Genomic DNA, 18,557 nt, shown 5'->3' with positions numbered 1-18,557 from the left:
TTTGACTCTTCTGAAACAGCAGCATCTAGTCGCAATAGGTGATCAGCAATCATTCAGCTAGACCCATTCCTCCAGACCACCACGGAATGGAAAGCTGGACCCTGCCAGCCATTCATCCCATAGACACAGACTCTTGCTGTGGTGAGCATCTCAAACAGCATGGCAAATGTTTCAGGCTGAGGGTGAGAGGATGTGGGGCTGAGAGCTCTCAGGCTCAGAGCAGGCCCTGAGATGTGTAAGGGGCAGCAAGTTTATGGTGTTTAGGATGTCAAACGCATACAGGGGTCAGCACCATGCTGCTGTTGTGCCCTGGTGTAGCACTGGGCTGACAAAACCACCTTCCCCATGCACCCCTCATCCTTCTGCAGGGTGCACCCGAGGATGGCATCCTCCTGTGCACCACTGCGCACATCCCAGCCACCACCGTGTTAGCGCAGGGACCCCGCTCCCGGCAGCGCCCCACGCGCAGGGCTGGGTGGGGATGGAAGGGCTCAGTCCATGCTCCCCGCCTCACCCCCTTCGCAGGGCAGGCAGTGCTGGCTGTGCTGCACCATCTCCCAGTGCTGCAGTCCCTGTGCAGGGGCAAGGACACCTCCAGAGGGAAGCTGCAAGCTGCAGCACCGAATGGTCTCCAGCACCCCGCACACCCAGGGCACCCTGCCAGGGAGACCCGAACAAGGTCTCCACTGTGGTCAGCAGCCCCGGGGTGCCAGGGCCGCCCCGCGCCCGCCCTGCCATGGTGCCCCCCGGCACCCCCACGACCCCACAGCATGGCGCTGAGCGCATGCTCTGCAGCAAACAGCTCTCTGATTGGCTGATCCCTGCCCGGATGGCCGTGAGGGGGCGCTGTGGAGAACGGAACGGGCAGGGTGGGACCATGGGACCTTGGGGCTATTGGCATGTGGGGCCATGGGGATGTGGGGTTTCAGGGGGTGTTCACCCTGTGCCCCCATCCCTTCTTGTGCACTCAGCATGGACCCCTGGGGCCATGTCCCTGCCTGCACCTGAGGCTCTACCTGCACCCAGGAGCATGCAGGGCGATGTGCTCAGACACCCGGCTGTGGTGTCCCAGCCACAGTGCCCTCCCACCCCACAGGGCTGGGTTAGGTTGACCCCAGCCACAGGCTGTGCTTTGGGGCACCCAGGACAGCAGGTCTGGCAGGGATCAGTTCCCCCCCCCCAGCACCTCTGTGACAAGGTGCTGTGAAGGCAGCGCAGTTTTCATGTTGCTTCTGGACCTCTCAAACATCCCTGTCACCCCAGAGCACTCTCAGCTGTGGGCACACCAAAGGTCCTCTTTCAGCACGACCCATCCTGGGGAGGGGAGCCAGGGGGGCAGCGTGGCTGCGGTCAGTCGGTGATGGGAGCCCGGTGCCCGCAGGCATCCCCTCAGTTCCCATTTGCCATCACCCGGAGCCCGGCCTCCCTGCCCGCAGATACCACGGGCAGCCACAGGAAGCCCATCAGCTCCGCAGCAGAGGAGCACATTCCCCGGCCACAAGCCGGTCACAGCCAGGCACCGGTGAGCCGGGGCGGTGCTGAGCCGCGCCTGGCCCGCGCTGGCTGCTGGGTGCACGCCGCTGCCTGCTCCGGCGTGTGCGGGTGCCGGCGGCGGTGGGGGAGCCGGGCGCGTTCACGTGGCGCTGCCCGTGCGGCGTGGGAGGTGGGCCGCGGCGGCGAGGGAGGGGGCTGCCGTGCTACCTGCGCCCGCTGCGCCGAGGCAGAGCGCGCTTGTCAGGCAGCGCCTGGCTCCTCGCGAGTGCGTTGCCAAGGCAATGGGGACCATCTTACTCATCCTCCTCGCTATTGTTCTCCTGCCAGCCTCGAGGTGCCCGGGTGGGAAGAGGAGGAGGAGGAGGCATCCGGCCTGGGATGAAGGCTGCCGGAGGGGACGGGGGGGTGCCCCCCATGACCCGCGCTGGCCACTGGGACATGGTGCGCTCCGGAATGCCGATGGGGATGGGGAGAGCGGCTGCCAGCAGAGCTGAGAGTGGCAGTGGAAGGGAATGTCAGCAGGATGCGGTCCCAAGCCCCCACTGCCCTGAGGCAAGGTCCCAGCCAGGGGATGGGGACATTCTGGTCTCCTCCTCTGCCAGGACTTGATTCTGCCCGCAGTGTCCCTTGTCCCCCCAGGGTGTGTGCCCAGGGCTGGGTCTGAGCCCACACCGGACAGCACGGGATGTGAAGCCATACCTGTCCCCCACCCTGTGCTCTCCCAACCCTGCAGGTGGGCAACTGGGACCAGTCATTGCTGCAGGACTGGGACCATGGGTCCACAAAAACCATGAGGGGGGAACACGCTGATGTGTGCAGGGAAACAGCCTCACACCAGACACCCATGGGGCGCCTGGTGGTGACATGGGGGTGCCCCACTCTGCCCCAGGGTTGAGGGGAGAGGCAAAGCTTTTTATTTCCATATCCTGCCTCCCTATTTTTAGCCTTCGGCTTTTGTTCCATCCTGGCTGTTTACTGGAAGGAGCATTTCCAACCTCCCTTGTCTCCAAGCAACCAGGTGTGCCAGCTCCCATCACCCAGCCTCACCCTATAGATCTATATCTATAGGTAGATATAGGGTAGGGGGATGCTAACGGTAACACCAAGGTGAGAGATCCCTGTCTTGGGGTTAACATTAGCACACACACACCCTGACCCTATAAATCTATAGCTCTTGCTCCATTGTTGACATCCCCAGGTCAGGGAGGGAATCCTATAAGGTGATGTGGGCATATATAGAGGGGTTGGATGACCGGCAGCAGCTAGGGAGTTTTGGGGGGATACTGGGGGCTTTTGGAGGGATGCAAGTGGGGTTGGGAAGATGCTGGGGGGGCTTGGGGGGATGCAGGGATGAGGCGAAGCGAGCAGGCCGCCTTCCCCCCGCAGCGGGAGTGCGTGGGAAGGAGTTAGACAAAGCCTGAGCCTGGGAGCAGAGGCAGGCGCTGCCGGGAGGGAGACGGGGACGATCTCCCCTCCCCGTCCTCTCCCACCCCTGGGCGAGGGGTGCGCTGGAGCCCACCTCCGTCACACCACGGTGACACGTTGTCCCGGTCCCTCGGGATGGTTGGGGTACAGCACCCCCTCCCACCCCCCCCTCCCCGGTGATGCCTGGGAGGGAAGCATCCGTCTCCATCACCAGGTAGGAGGGGGACTGGACTCGGTGTCACTCACTGTCACCCCCACCCGCAGGACCCCCTAAGGGTTGAGGACCCCCTGACCGTGCCTGTGCCGGACATGTACTCTGCTGTGCCCGGGTACACCGGGGTGACAGGGTCGGTGATGCTGGGGAATACCAGGGGGTGATGGGGTCTCCCCGGGGGGGCAAGGGGGGTGACACCCATGACACCGAGGGGAGGGGGGTGTGTACTGGCCCCCCCCCCCTCCGCGGCAGCCGGTCCTCCCTCTCCTCCCCACCGTTGCCCGGGGGCTCCGGGGCGGGCGGCAGCCGGGGGGAGCGGCCCGGGGCGCGGTACCGCCCCCGCCGCCGCCGCCCCACGCATGCTCGCCGCTGCCGCCACCGCGCCGGAGCCGAGCCGAGCCGAGCTAGACGGGACGGGACGGGACGAGCCGAGCCGAGCCACCGCCGCAGGTAACGACGGCCTCGGGGCGCACGTGGCGGGGCCGGTCTCGCTCCCGTTCCCGGTGCTACCGCCGCCGCCCGGCCGGCACCGGCTTCCCCAGGGACGGGCGGCGGGGCCGGGGGTGTGGGGTGTGTGTGTGTCGGATTCCCCCTGTCCGGTGCTGCCGCTGGAGCCGGTTTGACCGGGGCTCGCCTGGGGAACCGGGGCGTGCACACGCGTGTCCGTGCGTGCGGGTGTGCCCGTGGCCATGTGCTGGCGTGTGCGTGCCTGTGCGTGTGCACACGCGTGTTTGTGCGTGTTTGTGCGTGTGCACACGCGTGTTTGTGCGTGTTTGTGCGTGTGCACACGCGTGTGCGGGGCCTCGCAGCCTCTCCGTGGAGCAGCGGCACCGAGTCGGAGCACCCGTAGCCCGCCGAGATGGAGGGTGCTGTCAGAGCAGGTCGGGGTGCGCGGTGGCATGACCCCCGGGTATAGAGGGTGCTGCGTGGGGAGACAGAGTCGGGGGGTCACCACCTCCGGGCCCCGGTGCTCCTGGGGAGGGTTGGTGCCAGCCTGGTCGCTGCTCCTGCAATGTCCCTTGGGGGGATTTGCTCTGCTCTGCCCTCTCGAGACCCAGAGTGACCGTGACCAGGACTCGTGCGCTCCCAGCTCTGGAGGGAGTCACTGGCATTGGCAGAGCTGGAGGCTTCTCTGGGGCATCCCACCATGCTCCTGCTACACGGCTGTCCTGGGGGGCTGAAGGGGCATGGCCGGGAGATGGGTGCACCCTCAGCTTGGGGTGTCGGTGCTGAGCTGGGGGTTCCTGTGCCTGGGGGATACACATCACTCCTAGCTCTGGGAACACTGGTCCCAGTGAATGGAGGGAAAGGCTTGGGTTGCCCCATGCCTGGGCTGTGCTCTGCAGCCCCCCTCAGTCCCTGTGCCCAGCTTGCTGTCACCCCATGCTGTGCCCAACTCCCCACTGGCAGGCGGGGGGTGCTGAGCCCCCTCAGGCTCTCAGCCTGGTGCCCAGGGCCACGCTCCAGCTGCCCCTCTGCTGTGCTTGTGCCACATCCCCCTGCTCTGGCAGGCGCAGCAGCGCCTGGATCCTCCTCCCGGTCCCAATCTGGCTGTGCCAGGAGAAGGTTGGCTTTTACGGGAGGCAGCCAACACAGTTCCTCCCTTCCCGTGGGGCTGGGCACTGGGTGCCACCACACAGGCTGTGCTGGTAGAAGCTGCAGGCAGCTGCCCAACCTGTTGTCATGGATGGCATGGAGAAAAACAGTTGGCAGCCGAGGGGAGCTGGGGGCCCATGCGCTGCTCCCTCTTCACTGCCCCATCCTCTCTCTTGCAGACCCACAGCAGGACTAGCATGGGAGAAGCCTTTTCCAGGCATGGGCAGCGCTAAGGAGCCCGAGGGGCTGCGGCTGCTGAGCTGCCAGGCCGGTGCCGAGGACGCCTGTGAGCCCGGTGCCAGCTCCCCTGGCTGCCCTCCAGTGGGTGAGTGCCTGCCCGGCTCCGGCTGTGCTGCGGGGGGCCGTGCTGTGAGGACCTGCTGTGTGGCTGCACCGGAGGCCCAGGGCACCATGGCCAGCACGGTGGTGGAGAAGGTGCCATCGCCGACAGGACCAGCTCCCAGCACGCTTCTCCGGGACGCCGGCACAGAGCCAAACGCAGCAGCAACGACGGGGAGCTGTGGGGGACCAAGTGGCACTGCCCCAGCCTGTGGCCCTGCGGGGATGGAGGTTCCCAGCACCCAGAAGAACACAGCCTCCGTGCCCCCCCTGCCCGAGCCCTGCCTCAAAGCACCCAGCAAGGATGTGGGGAGTGCATCGGCTCCTGCCAAACACGTGGCATTTGCGGAGCCTACCATGGCTGCTGGAGCAGCAGCGGAGCTTCCAAGCCAGGGGCAGCCCCAGGGTGTCACAGGGACATCCCTGGGCGCTGCACCCCAGCCAAGGGGTGGTGAAGCTCCCAAGAACCCCCAGGGGGGCACAGCAGACCCCCCTGGCACCAGCACTTCGGGGAGCAAGGGCAAAAGCGAGTCGAGGTCAAACCCCACTACCCCAGGCCAGGGCAGAGCCGAGGAGAGCCCAGCCGGGCGTGCGAACGCTGGGAGCAGCCAGCAGCCCCAGCAAAGCAAGCTGCTCTGCCAGTCCTACTCCTTTGAAGTGACCCCACCGCAGGACGCCGGGACGCAGGACATGGGTACACAAGTGGACAACCGAGCGTCCCTGGTGTCAGTGGCCTTGAGTCCTATGAGCCCCCCAGGCGGGGCTGCTGCTTTCACCTTCCCCAAGAGGGAGCTGGGCTCTGCTGCCGCCCCACGCCTGGAGCCCTCCAAGAAGGATGCAGAGATGCAGGTGTCCATGCCTGTGGAGACCCGCTCCGTGGCCACTGGCCCCATGACACCAGTGGCCAAGTCCCCACAAGCCTCGTACCCTGAGGTGCATGTGAAGGGGACGGTGGTGGAGGAGACTCCGGAGCCCATCCGGGAGGTGAGCTGGGATGAGAAAGGGATGACATGGGAGGTGTACGGGGCCTCCATGGAGGTGGAGGTGCTGGGCATGGCCATCCAGAAGCACCTGGAGAAGCAGATCGAGGAGAGGCAGGTGGTGGTACCCCCGCAGAGCACCCGCACCAGCTCCATCAAGGGAGACCCCCGCAAAGGCGAGGAGCCCAAGAGGCAGCCCGGTGTCTTTCGGGCTCTGCTGCAGAACGTCCGGCGGCCCCGGTGCTGCTCCCGCACCGGCCCCGCCATGGAGTGAGTTGCTGCTGCTGGGGTGGGGGTGCCATGGGGCTTCTTGTGGGAGGTGAGGGGGAGTCCCTGCCCTGGCATCCTGAGACACCCGCTGCCAGCGTGCAGGGCTCCTGGGGCAGGTGGTGATGGAGCACTGCATGCTGGGGCAAGGCATCTCCTTTGCTGGGGGTCCCCCCGGCAGCCTGGGGTCCCCACACAGACCTAGCCCCATAGAGGTACCCCGGGATATGACGCTGGTGCCCTGTCTCTGTGCTTGGTGGCGTCTGTCAGCATGAAGAAGCACATGGCTTCTTCCAGCCAGAGGCAGCTGCCCATGGCACAGGTCTGGAGAGGGCTCAGGATGGGCATGGGCAGGGAGCTGCTGGCTCCCCTGAGCTCTGGTCTCACTCACATCCCAGGCAGCAGCATCGCTCCCCATGCTGGAGAGATGCTGGTGCATTCCTGTGCCACTGCTTTGCCTGCCCAGGGCTCAGCCACACTCTGACCAGCCCATGGCCGTGCACACGCAGCTCCCTGTGGCTGCCCATCCAGCCCTGTTCATCCCAGCCACAGCCCCATCTTCTGCCCCACTGTGTGCTGTGGGTGCTCTGGAGCTGGAAGGATGTAGGCACATGGGGCACTGAAATGGGAGAGGCTGGGAGCAACCATGACTAATGGAGAGCTGCTCGTCCCTATCACTGTGGCTGGAGGCACTTGAGGAGTCTGTCCCCATGGCCCCCAGCTTCCCCTGCCTGGGGCCTGCCCAGATCACATCCTCACCAAGGCTGGCGGTGGGGATGGGGCCTGCCCTGCTGCCGGGCCCATCCAGCTGCTCCAGTGCCGGAGAGGCTCCATGTGCCTGGGACGTGGGTGCACGACCCTGTGACGTCCCTCCAGCATCCCCGTCCAACAGCAGCCAGGGATGCGATGGTCTCAAAGCGCTGCCACTTTTTACAGCTGGGGTTTTAGAGGGTGGGAGGGAGGGGCCTTTTCTTGAACCGTGTTTGCATTTTTGGAGCTTTTTAAGAGACTCTTTGAGCCGTGTGTGTCCTGCCTGGAGCCGCCTCCTCCCCGGGGTCCTGCGGGGCTGTCGCCCTCTTTTCAAACACTTTTCCTACGTTTCTGGACTGCGTCGGGAGCAAAGGGTGGGATTGCAGGGGGTGAGCATCCCCACAGCTGGCTGCACCGTGGCATCCAGCCACAATGTGGGGCCTGACCCTGTGGAGAGGACCAGCCCCACAGTGCCAAGTGAGGGCAACCAGCGCCTGATGGGCAGGAAGCTGCTAACAGGGGGTACCTGGGGAGTTGCACCATCCCCTTTGGGCAGAGGTGTACGAGGGCTTGAGGTGCCGGGGTCACCAGTGCAGCCACTTCTCCTCTCTAAGGGGCAAGTCTTGCCCCACACCCCAAATCCCTTTTGGGGATCCTGCGCCTGTTTTGGGCCTGCAGGGCTGTTTCTGCTCGGGGAGGGGCTGTGAGGGACTCGCTGAAGCACCAGCGAGCAGCCAGTGCCTGCTCTGTGCCATGGCACTCACTGGACCCGGTTCTGCTCAGTGCCTTGGGCTGCGGGAGCAGTGCTATGGCCACGCAGGGACGACCAGGAGCCCTGCGCCATCCCTCTACCACCCTGCCCCGGGCTGTTCCCCACCTCCAGCCCCTCACTGCCGAGCTGCGGCTTCATCACCCATGTTGTTCTTTTTTCCTCTTCATTTCTTTTCTGGGGGGCTGGGGGGAGGAAGGGGCGGGGGGACCATTGTGTCAATGTGGATGTTGGGTAATAAAACCTTGCACAAACCTCTGCGCGGGGCTGCCTGCGCCTCCCTCCCTAGGGGCTGAGCTGGGACAGTGGGGCAGCCCAGGGAAGGGTCCTGGGGACAAGAAGCCGGGCCAAGCCCCATGGTGGCACTCGCCTTCCCTCCTCATGCCAGGAGAGATGACCCCTGAGCTGGCTGAGCACCCCAGCAGATGTTCTGATGGGCACAGGACACTGTGACCACTGTGGGAGAGGTTTATTGCCAGCCTCTGAACACAGCATCACCAGCGCAGCTGCCTGAGTCCTGCTCTGGCCCAGCTGCACCCCAGATGCCTGCTCACAAGTCCGTGGTGGTGAAGGTGGTGTTGATGTACGCTGTTTTGCTGGGCTGGTTCAGGTTCAGGGCAGCCACCAGAGCCTCCCTGTCAGAGGGGTCTGTCAGCTCCACTTTGCCCTGCTGTGGGACAAGAGAGTGGTCAGATGGGGTGGGGACAGAGTCCCGGGGCAGGGACACTCTCCCATCTTCCCAGGAACTGAGGGCTATCAAGGGGGTGAAGAGGAAGGGACATGAAGGATCCAGGAGCCTGGGGAGCCAGCAGAGACGAGGGGACATGGGGTGCTGTGGCAGGACTCCCTGCTGGACACCAGTAGCGCTTTTCATGCTCACCTTGGCCTTGAGTTTCTCATCCCCAGGTGCATTTACTGTGTTTTCATCCAGGGAATTCATGCTGTGGAGAGTGGAGGGTGGGCGTTAGCAGAGGGCACAGGCACTGGTGAGGTGGGGACACAGGGTGATGGCCCCGTGGCCTTTGGGACCTGCCTGCAGAACTCACCTGGCCACAGAGATGGAGTCCTCGTGGAAGCCCAAGTCATGTGAGGGATCGAGTGAGAGGTTCAGCATGGGGTTGGCCCTGGCCAGGGATAGGTGGCAGGTGAGTGACCATCCCATGGGGCAGCCCGGGACAGCTGTGTCCCCAGGGCAGGAGGGGTGTGCAGCGAGCCCTGCAGCCCCTGGCTGTGGGGAAATGCCTGGGCTCTCCTCTCCTGCCAGAGGAGCTCCACACTCACCCCTCTGCATTGTACTGGTTGGTCCCAGGGATGCCAGGACCCTGCTGCACCATGGCAGGGCTGAACGTTGTGGCTGCTTTCAGAGCCTTCATTGCATGCAGCTTCCTCTTGTAGCTGCAAATCCAGGGACAGGGCGGGTGAGAGGGGCAGGGGTAGCTGGGCACTGGGATGGGGTGGGCAGGAGGGGGATGGAGGGCAGGGATGAGTCTGGGGGTGCTGGTGAGGATGAGAGTGGTGAGGGGAGGCAGGAGGGGGTGCAGGTGGTGCGGTACCTCCTAGAGGTGAGAACCAAGACCAGGGTCATGATGAGGATGAAGATGAGCAGGAATGCTGCCAGCCCTGCGATGATGCCGATCAGCTCTGTCTCCCTGGTGGGATTCACCACCTCCCCGGGGCCCTGGTGCAGAGCAGGGGTGAGGGCACAGCCCTGGCCAGCAGTACCAGCCCCCATCCTCATGAGGGGTTGGTGCCCTCTCCCTGTGCCCCTCGCCCAGCCCCACTCACGATGATGGCCAGGCCCAGGCTGACCAGCTCAGCCAGGATCAGTGGATCAGACTGTATGAGCCTGCCAAGGAAAGAGGAGATAGGAGTGGATGGGCTAGTCAGGGTGCGCAGCAGTGCCCATGCGTGGCCCTTGCCCCGGCACACACATGCTCAGCTGGTTGACGTCCAGGGCAGTGCCATTGCTGTAGACGAAGTACGCCTCCATCACTGACTTGGCTACCACCCTGCAGGAGCAAAGAGATGGGGTAAGCGGGACGCAGGGTGACACCCCCGACCCCCGTGTCCCCTTCCCCGTTGCCTGCAGGGCCCCACTCACTGGGAGGCGCGGGTTTCCTCCATGCTCTTGATTGCTGCCACGTACACTCCTGCCTTGGTCACGGCGGTCAGGGCCCTAGGGACAGCAGGGGTGGAGGGAGGCTGGGCTGAGCTTCCTGCTCCACTCATGGGCATGGGAAGCAGCTCAGCCCCCCGCTCCAGTGGGGACAGCCTGCATGTTCGTGTCCCCCACTGCACAGCCACCACCCCAACCTCCCCAGCCTGGCCTCACTCTCCTTACGCTCTGATGCTTTGGATGTTACTCTGGACTTCATCCACCGTTGTCACAAACTGGAGGCGAATGCGGTAGCTCTGATCCACCGTGAAGATCTGCACATGGAGCACAGGGGTGAGTGTGGCCGGGCAGGGTGCGGGGTGTCTCCAGAGAGGGAGATCAAGGGTGACACTCACAGTCAGCACGGTCTGTACTCTGTGCACTGGTGCCTCATTGTCCTGAGCCTCCACTGTCACCTGGTACTGCCCCTTCAGCGAGCCATCAAGGTTGCTGGCCACCCTGTGGGAACAGGGACATCGACAATCACACTGGGCTGCACAGGATGCCCCCAGGATGTCCCCGTCATCCCCCAGGCTCCACCCTACCCAGGGCAGGACCCCAGGATGGCTTTGTCCCCTCTCCAGCCTGCAATGGCCCTGCCTGCACCTCTGCTTTGCTGCACCCTCCCCAGCCCAGCCCAGCCCCAGGGCCTCACTGGATGCTCCCAATGTAGATGTCCTTCTCAGTCGTTGTCACCAGCTTGAAGAGGTTCTCAAAGGGCCGGCTGACCCCGTTGTCCTCCACAAGCACCACACTGATGATGGAGAAGCTGATGGTTCCCCCCTGCCCTGAGTCAGCATCTGTGGCCTGCAGGGACAAAGCGTGGCAGAAGCCCAGATAGGAATGGCCAGCACCTGCCTGCAGTGGGGATGGGTGAGCCCAACAGACACACACAGATCCTCACCTTCACAACAGCCACTTGCAGGTCCACTGGGGAGATTTCAGGGACAACCACTGCCAAGGAAAGCAGACAGATGGTGTGTTCACCCTGGTGTGCAGCCAGGCTTGCTGCAGACCCCATGCCCCACAGCCCCAGGGCTCAGCAGAGCTTTGAGCATACCCCTGCTGCCCTATGCCCTGCAGCCTTCATGGAAAGCATTGAATAACCCCTGCACCTCTCTCAGCCCTGCCTCCCTACTGGGAGAAGGTCCCTGCTGCTGGGCAGTGTGTCAGAGCATGTGTGGGTGCAGGGAGGAGACCACAGGATGCACTAACCCCAGCTGCTCACCAAAGGTCTCTGTGACAGGCAGGAAGACTGGTGCGTTGTCATTCACATCAGTGATGAGGATTCTCAGGGTTTCTGCAATATCCCAAAAGCAGAACTCTGGTCACCAACAGAGCAGCCCTGCAGCACCCTCCTCTGCTTCTGTGACAGCCCCATCTTCCCAGCAGGCTCCAGTCCAAAAGAGCTGGGGACACCCTCTCTCCATTGCCAAACCACGTAGCTCCCACCCTGCTCCTCACACTTAGGAGGTGGGAGAGGCAGGTCCCAGCACCCACCACGCTCAGTGGTGCTGGAAGGAGTGGGCAGTGGGTGCCGTTACCGTTCTGGCTGTAGCGGTTGCCCTTCTCAGTGTAGAGGTCTTCAGCCCGCAGCGTGAGCACCACTGTGTCACACAGCTCGTAGTCGATGTCGGAGCTGTTCACCAGCACGGAGCCGTTGGGTGCCAGCAGGAACCAGTCCCAGCACACATCCCCGGTGCTGCTCCCATCCTTGTAGCAGGCGACTGCCAGCTCCTCGAAGACCAGTGAGTGATTGGTGTCTGGGTCAGAGGCGACCAGTGTGACCACCAGCCCCTCCTGCATGCCGTTCTCGCTCACGTGAATGTCCTGCGAGACCTGCTGGATGGTGGGGGGCTCATCATTGACGTCTAGGATGTGGACCACCACTGGGACACTGGCATTGTCCCCCACGTCGTACGCGGCCGTGTTCTCCGCCACCACCACCAAGGAGAAGAACTTCTCCTGCAGGGTGTCGTAGTCCAGGGACATGTCGGGGTCTACAGTCAGCTGCCCGACATAGTGCCCTGCTTTCAGGCGGGATGAGCGGATCAAGAAGTTGCTAGAGCCACTGCTCCTCTCAAGCAGGAAGGAGATGCGGGAATTGATCTCTGTCCGGTCAGCGTCTGTGGCCTCCACCTCACCCACTAGGGCCCCTGCAGGTGGAGACAGACACTCAGTGGCCAGCAGGCACACATTCTGGGCCACCACTGGTCCCACAATCCTGGCCACACAACTTCTACCTGGAGAGTCTTCAAACACTGAGAACTCATAGGACTGGTTGAGGAACACGGGAGCATTGTCGTTCACATCCTGCAGAAGACAAAGCCATGGTTGTAGCTGCTCCAGGAAATGGGATCCCCCGTAGCAGGCTGGGGACAGGAGCAGGGACATTTGTGCTCTCCTGCCTCCCTGCATCAACTATTCCCTCCTCCTCCACAGAGAGGGGACACAGTGCCTCTGCCATGGCCAGGGATCCCACATCCCCTCTCTGCCCATCCATCCCAGCTCCAGGCCCTGGTCTGCCCCAGTGTGTCCCCACTTGTGCCCAGGACTCACCCCCACTGTGATGGTGACATTCACCAAGGTGCTGAGCTGCGGCACGCCATGATCATATACCTCCACTGTCACCACCATCTGCCCCCGCTCATCTTCCAAGGCCTCACGGTCCAGCGGCTCCTTGCTGTGCATCTCACCTGTGGCTGCATCTATGGTGAAGTTGTCGCTGAATGGTCCTGGCAAGATCTTGAAGCCCACTTCGCTGTTGGGGTTGCCAGGCTCGTCGTTGTCAATGGCCTGAAAAGGTCAGCAGTTGGAACATGGCTGTTGGCACCTTGGGGACAGTCCCTGCTCCTCTCCAACAGCGCCTGTCACCTCTGTCTGTGCGTACCTGGATCTGTGTACTGATGTTCAGCCCCTCTTCCACGGAGATGAAGTAGGAGCCAATGACTATGGGTGGATTGTCATTGTCATCCAGCACGGTGATCTCCAGCACCGTGGTGCCCACCAGGTTGCCCCCATCCTTCGCCTGGAGGTTTGCATAGTAGATGGAGCGAGTCTCCCGGTCCAGTAAGCTCCCGTTCCGCACCAGCAGTGCCCCGGTTGTGGCATTAACCATGAAGATGTTATGACTATGGCATACACAGAGACATTACCGGGGCTCAGACCCCTTGCCAGGACAGTGCCCTGGTTGTGGCTGGCTGTGCCCCTACGTACATGCTCTCTGGGAGCAGCTGGTAGGTGATCTGGCCCAGGACACCGCTGTCTGGATCGTAGGCCTGAAAGAGAGAAGGAAGCATCTGCCTTAGGTGCCAGAGCAGTGGTGAATCTGGGGTGCCAACCATGGGCAGTGAGCACCCTAAAAACACATGGAGAGTCCAGTGCCCTCAATGCAAGCTGCACTAGTGGGGCCAGGCATGCCCAGCACCCTGCTCGGGGGATGTAAGCTCTGCCCACTCCCTGCCCAGTGCCTGACCGTGATGTTTGGGGAGATGATGGTGCCGTCAGGGCTGTTCTCCATCACGCTCAGGTTGTAGATGCTCTGGGGGAACTCAGGGATGTGATCGTTGCTGTCAATGAGGTCGATGGTCACAGTGGCTGTAGAGCAGCAGTCTGTGGGGTTCCCTGTGTCATTAGCAACAATCTGCAGGACAGAGAAGGGACAGTGTCTCACATGGGTCCCTGAGCATGGGAAAGAGACATGTCACACTCCAGCCCAACTCCTCTTGCACTGAAGAAGCTGTCAGGGCACAGCCATGGTCTGCTTTGACTTTTGAACCCTGCAGGAGAAGAGCTGTGTCCCTGCTGCGCCCTGGCATATACAAGGAGCAAGAACTGTCCCCAGGGTGAGCCAGTCCTGTGGGTCTCACCTGCACCACCATGACGTGGCTTATCTCGTAGTCCACAGCAGCCGGGTCTTGCACCAGGATCTGGACCTCCCCTGTGCCCATTATATTTGTGGGGGAGACAGAGAAGGCGTTGGCATTTGGACCTTGCAGGTACAGCTTGTAATTGCTGTTGATGCCCTGCAGGGGAGAGACACACAGGAGTGAGGGTGCACAAACTCCTGCACCCCAGCCCAGCCTCCTGGAGGGACTCCCACCTTGTCTGGGTCATGGGCGACGATGCTGAGGTTGGACACGGGCAGTCTGGAGGAGGAGTGCTCTATGATGGTGCCTGTGAAGTTGCTCTGGGCATCAGTGGAGAAGTTGCAGCTCAGGAGGGAGCAGTTGTAGAACTGAGGCTTGTTGTCATTGACATCGATCACCGTGACTGTCACCAGGGTGCTGGCCTGGGCCACCTTGCCATAGATGTCCAGGTTCTTCTCACGTGCCTGGGCAGGAGGAGAGAAAGGGTTGGAGGGGCCCAGGCAGAGGAAGAGGATGGGGTTCCCCTTGCTGCCTCCTACTCACCCTGACTTCCAGCAGCACTTCCTCACTTGGTAGCTGCTCACGGTCCAGGGGCGCACTCACAGTGATGGTGCCCGTCGTGGCATTGATAGCAAAGGGGATGCTGGTATCTATGGCAAGGGGACGGCAGGAACCCGCTACAGCCACTGGAAATACAGGCCTGACCTCTCTCTGCCAGCAAGGGCAGGCTGGCAGTGCTTGGGAGTCCAGAATCATTCCCTGTGGTGACCCTTGTTTCCTGATCCCCCACCTTGCCCATCCCACCCTGCCACTGCTTACCCCCTGCCCATGCTGCCCTGCCCCATCACTCACTGGTGATGCTGTAGAAGATTTCATCATTCACCCCTGTGTCTCTGTCCATGGCAGTGACTGTCAGCACACTGGTGCCCTGCAGGGACATGGCCATCAGGGCAGGACCTATGATGTCTTCAGCCACCCCTGTGCTTGCTGGCCCAGCCACCCTGGGGACATGCCACTGTGGCCAGCAGGCTCCTTACCAGGTTACAGTTCTCAGGCACGGAGCCAGAATAGGGCTCGTTGAGGAACCGTGGGTCCAGGTTGGGCACATCAGTGATGGTCAGGGACAGGTAGGCTGAGCTGTTCTGGAAGACCATCACGTTGTGCAGCAACCCCCCGCCATCCTGGGGACCAGAGCACCATTAGTCCTATGGCCCCCTTACCTGGCAGCTCCGCACCCTCAGCCTGGCTGTTTCCCACCTTGGCGAGGATCTTGATCTGGTAGAAGGTGTTCTTGGCATAGTCCAGTGAGCCATTGAGCACCACATTCCCATTGGGCCGGACGTAGAAGAGCCAGTAATTGTTTGCGTTGTCTGGGATCACCTGAGCAGGGAACATCCCTCTGTGTCACCAAGGCAGGGAGCAGAGGTGCCCCAGCAGAGATGGAGGCTCAGCCCCATCCTTCTGCCAGTCTTGGCCACTACATCTCCAGATTGCAACTGATCAGCACCTTGCACCCACTGCCCAGAGGGTGCAGAACCAGCCCTCCTGACCCAACATACCGCTCCCCCACACCCCTAGGGCTGCCCCTGGCCAGGTCACCCAACACCTCTGCTCCATGGGGGTGGCATGGGATACAGCATGCCCCACTCTGCAATGTGCTGTGCTCACCTCCTCGATGCTGTAGCTGACTTTGGAGGCATTTCCAGTGTCACTGTCATTGGCAAACACGGTGTAGATGATGCTGTCCAATGTTGTGTTCTGGGCACACAGCAGGGTGGTGGTGGCATTGTGCAGGAGAGCAGAGGGGGTGAGATCAGGGGTGGTGGTACTGAGCCTGGCCCTGCCAGCCCTGCTCTGTGGTGCTCTGGCCCCGCAGGGTTCCAGGGGCTGCCCAGCGCTGTGGGACTCTCAGGGGTGAGCTGCTGCCTTTGCTCATATGGGGCAGAGGCTGGATTCCCCCCCGCCACCCTCCCTGGCTGCTGGAGGGCCCTCCAACAGTCAGTCCCTCAGCCCATCTGCACCCTGATCCACCTCACCCTGGCCTGGCCTGAACCAGGCACTCCCTGATCAGAAACTCATCACAAGGGCAGAGTCCCAGCCAGGCACTGACGTCTCGGACTGGGATGGAGGGTTGTGTGTTGTGCCCCACGCCCAGGCACAGCATCATACCTGGGTGTGGGTTCACCTGTTCCCTGCACACTGGTGTCCTGCTGCCAGCACACCCATGCCACAGGAGTCACCCAGCACCCCTGCCCTGCTGCCTGGGGAGACTGGGGGTCCCAAGGAGGTACCTCAGGGATGAAGGCTTCATATGGCAGGTACTGAAACACTGGAGCGTTGTCATTACGGTCATCAACGATGATGGTGAGTTTTCTGGAGACCTACCAGGCATCAGGGAGGGCATGGGATGGGTGCAGGAAATGGCACCCAGCACCCACTCTGGCTCCAAAGCCAGCAGCATCACCCACCCCTGGCCAAAGCCCACCTCAGCCCTTTCCCCATCAAGTCTTGTCAACAGCCCCACTGAGACCCTGCTCCCGTCCGCATCACCTGCTGCAGCCCCCAGCCTGTGCCCCAGCACTCACTGCATTGTTTATCCCATCAGACACTTCGACGGTGATGGTGAGCTTGGCCTTGACCTGGGGGACACAAGGCAGGACGTGGTCAGGGCCAGGAGCAGCTCAATCCTTGGACAACGGAGCCCTAACACCCTGCCACCCACCACCCCTGGGTGGGATGCTGCTCCCAGGCAGCTCTTCCCCCTGGAGCTGGTCTTTGAGGCCAGGGAGTGACCCACAGGAACTGCCATGAGCAGCTCTCCCACAGGACTCAAGGCTCTGCCTCCATCCCTGTCACCTCAGAGCCCCAGCTCAGTCTCTGCCCTCACCTCACGATCCAGAGAGTTCTTCAGTGTTGCAATGCCTGTCTGGGCATTGACAGAGAAGTAAAAGGCGTCCTCCCCGCTGATGCTGTAGGTGAGTGGGTCCCCGTCTATGTCAGTAGCTGTCAGCTGGAAAGCCTCCTGGCCTGGGGGCATAGGCAGGGTCAGCCTCTGCCCAAGGACCCTCAGCCACTCCTCTTGCACCCCAGGACCTTCTCAAGACTACCCCACTCACCCAGCTCCAGGTCCTCAGGCACATGGACGATAGTCATGTTGAAGAAGGGCACTGTGTTGCCTGAAACTACAAGCAGGAGGTGTGCTGAGCACCCACTTTTGTGCCCTGCACCCCCATGTCCACTTATCTCTAGCCCCAGCTCCCAGCTGCAGTTTGGGTCTCCAGAGAAGGCAAAGGACACCTACAACCTCTCACCTTCCTCATGCTCATCCCACACCTCCCACCTCCAGACCATGCTTGTCCTCCAGCTGCAGCACCCATGCTGGATGCTATCCCCACTGCCCCCTGCCCACTCTGCCTTGTCCTGGGGTAGCAAGATTGCCAATGACTCTCCAAGGTGCCAGTGGGGTGGGCAGCTGTTCTGGGGGTCCCAGCTGCCCTCAGAGAATTCATAACAAGTGCTGGGGGCTGAAAGCACTTCTAACACCTCCCATCCACCCATGCCCACCACTGAGCAAAGTCCTCACCTGCTGCCAGGAGAAAGGGAAGCACCACCAGCGATCGCCGTCCCATCCTGCCAGCAAGCCTGTGGGCACACACTAGAGAATGAGCGCCCGGGGCTGAGGGTCCCTGCTCCCAGCAGCCACCCCAAACCCCTCCTGGGGAGAGGCCACTGGGATAGGAGTGACCTTGCTGGGGCTGTCACCTCTGCTGAGCCAGGCTGGTGAGCAAGCATCAGGCTCCACGCTGTACCTGTGGGCACAGGCTTCTTGAGGACATGGCATGCAGGGGATGGGGTTGGCCTCCAGGTGCTGGAGACCATGGGGGTGCTTGGGGACCCCAGGACCCTCTTCTGGGCATGACTGGAGGCTCCATTGCTCCAGCTCATGGGGCCAAAGCAGTGCTTAGAGCCCAAGAGCAATCTGTGACACCACCATGGTGTCCCTCTCCTTGTGCCACGGGTACCACTGCCAACAGGTACCCCCACTGACAGGTACCCCCATCTCCCACCACGATGGACCACAGCACCAGTGGGGGACCAGGCCCCAGCTGACATCTCTTACCTGTGGCCCCGTCACTGGGGATGCTGCTGGCCAGGCTGCTCTGCGCTCGCACCTTGACACTGACAGAGACCTTTGCCTCCTGCAGTAAACAAATTCATCAATTATTAACCACAATTAAGGGGTGAGAAATCCCTCTCTCACCTTTCTTATTGCTTGTGCTCACTTCCAGTCCCTACCCAGCCCAGCCCCACACTCTCCCCAGACCCAGCCTCCCAAGTAGGGTGCCTTCCCCCGGGATTCAGCCATCCCAATCTTCACTGATGGGACTGTGCCGCCCAGGAGGGATAAAGAGCCTGTGGGGATGTGGAGGGATTCTGAACCACCCCAGGGGACTGGAGAGGGGCTGGGGAAATGCCCTGCATCCCCTGGGCTGGGGATACTGGGGTCTCACCAGGACAAGGGGTGGGCAGCTGCCCAGGGGTGCAGCTCCTGGGGTGAGTTCCTGGAGCCCTCTGCACCCCACTGCCACCCTCTCTCCTCCCTGGGGGCTCGGCCCAGCCTCCCTGACCTACTTTGGACCTGCTGGGGACAAGGGCGGATTGTGCAGCTCCACTCAGGCAGAAGAGGGCTGGGATGTGG

At 62.3% G+C, this 18,557-nt stretch overlaps 2 protein-coding genes across 3 annotated transcripts; one reads left to right on the top strand and one right to left on the bottom strand.

Annotated features, from left to right (window-relative positions):
- Positions 1-2,905: 2,905 nt before the first annotated feature.
- On the top strand, positions 2,906-8,094 carry GPRIN1 (G protein regulated inducer of neurite outgrowth 1). Its single transcript, XM_062607580.1, has 2 exons — positions 2,906-3,133; positions 4,909-8,094. Exons 1-2 carry the CDS (start codon positions 3,099-3,101, stop codon positions 6,320-6,322), a joined length of 1,449 nt encoding a protein of 482 aa, XP_062463564.1. The 5' UTR covers positions 2,906-3,098; the 3' UTR covers positions 6,323-8,094.
- Positions 8,095-8,286: 192 nt separating this feature from the next.
- Positions 8,287-18,075, bottom strand: CDHR2 (cadherin related family member 2). 2 transcript variants are annotated; one of them, XM_062607578.1, is made up of 32 exons: positions 17,979-18,075; positions 17,442-17,500; positions 16,975-17,040; positions 16,746-16,885; positions 16,444-16,497; positions 16,150-16,239; positions 15,527-15,616; positions 15,116-15,238; positions 14,896-15,039; positions 14,711-14,786; positions 14,402-14,508; positions 14,092-14,322; positions 13,859-14,014; positions 13,465-13,632; positions 13,206-13,267; positions 12,880-13,120; positions 12,549-12,785; positions 12,233-12,302; positions 11,534-12,145; positions 11,218-11,289; positions 10,894-10,943; positions 10,645-10,796; positions 10,346-10,448; positions 10,176-10,264; positions 9,936-10,010; positions 9,766-9,843; positions 9,620-9,680; positions 9,388-9,512; positions 9,116-9,229; positions 8,881-8,958; positions 8,715-8,775; positions 8,287-8,504 (listed from the first exon to the last, which is right to left on the bottom strand). In XM_062607578.1, exons 2-32 carry the CDS (start codon positions 17,485-17,487, stop codon positions 8,385-8,387), a joined length of 3,891 nt encoding a protein of 1,296 aa, XP_062463562.1. In that variant the 5' UTR covers positions 17,488-17,500; positions 17,979-18,075; the 3' UTR covers positions 8,287-8,384. The 2 variants fall into 2 exon arrangements, with proteins under 2 accessions (XP_062463562.1, XP_062463563.1); XM_062607579.1 differs by having other exon boundaries at positions 8,287-8,501.
- Positions 18,076-18,557: the final 482 nt, after the last annotated feature.

This window comes from Pezoporus occidentalis, unplaced genomic scaffold, assembly GCF_034315485.1.
Source record: "Pezoporus occidentalis ecotype Australia unplaced genomic scaffold, CSIRO_AGI_Poc_V1 ctg124, whole genome shotgun sequence".
In the NCBI taxonomy this organism is placed as follows: domain Eukaryota; kingdom Metazoa; phylum Chordata; class Aves; order Psittaciformes; family Psittacidae; genus Pezoporus; species Pezoporus occidentalis.
This window is presented reverse-complemented; position numbering and strand designations above follow the sequence as displayed.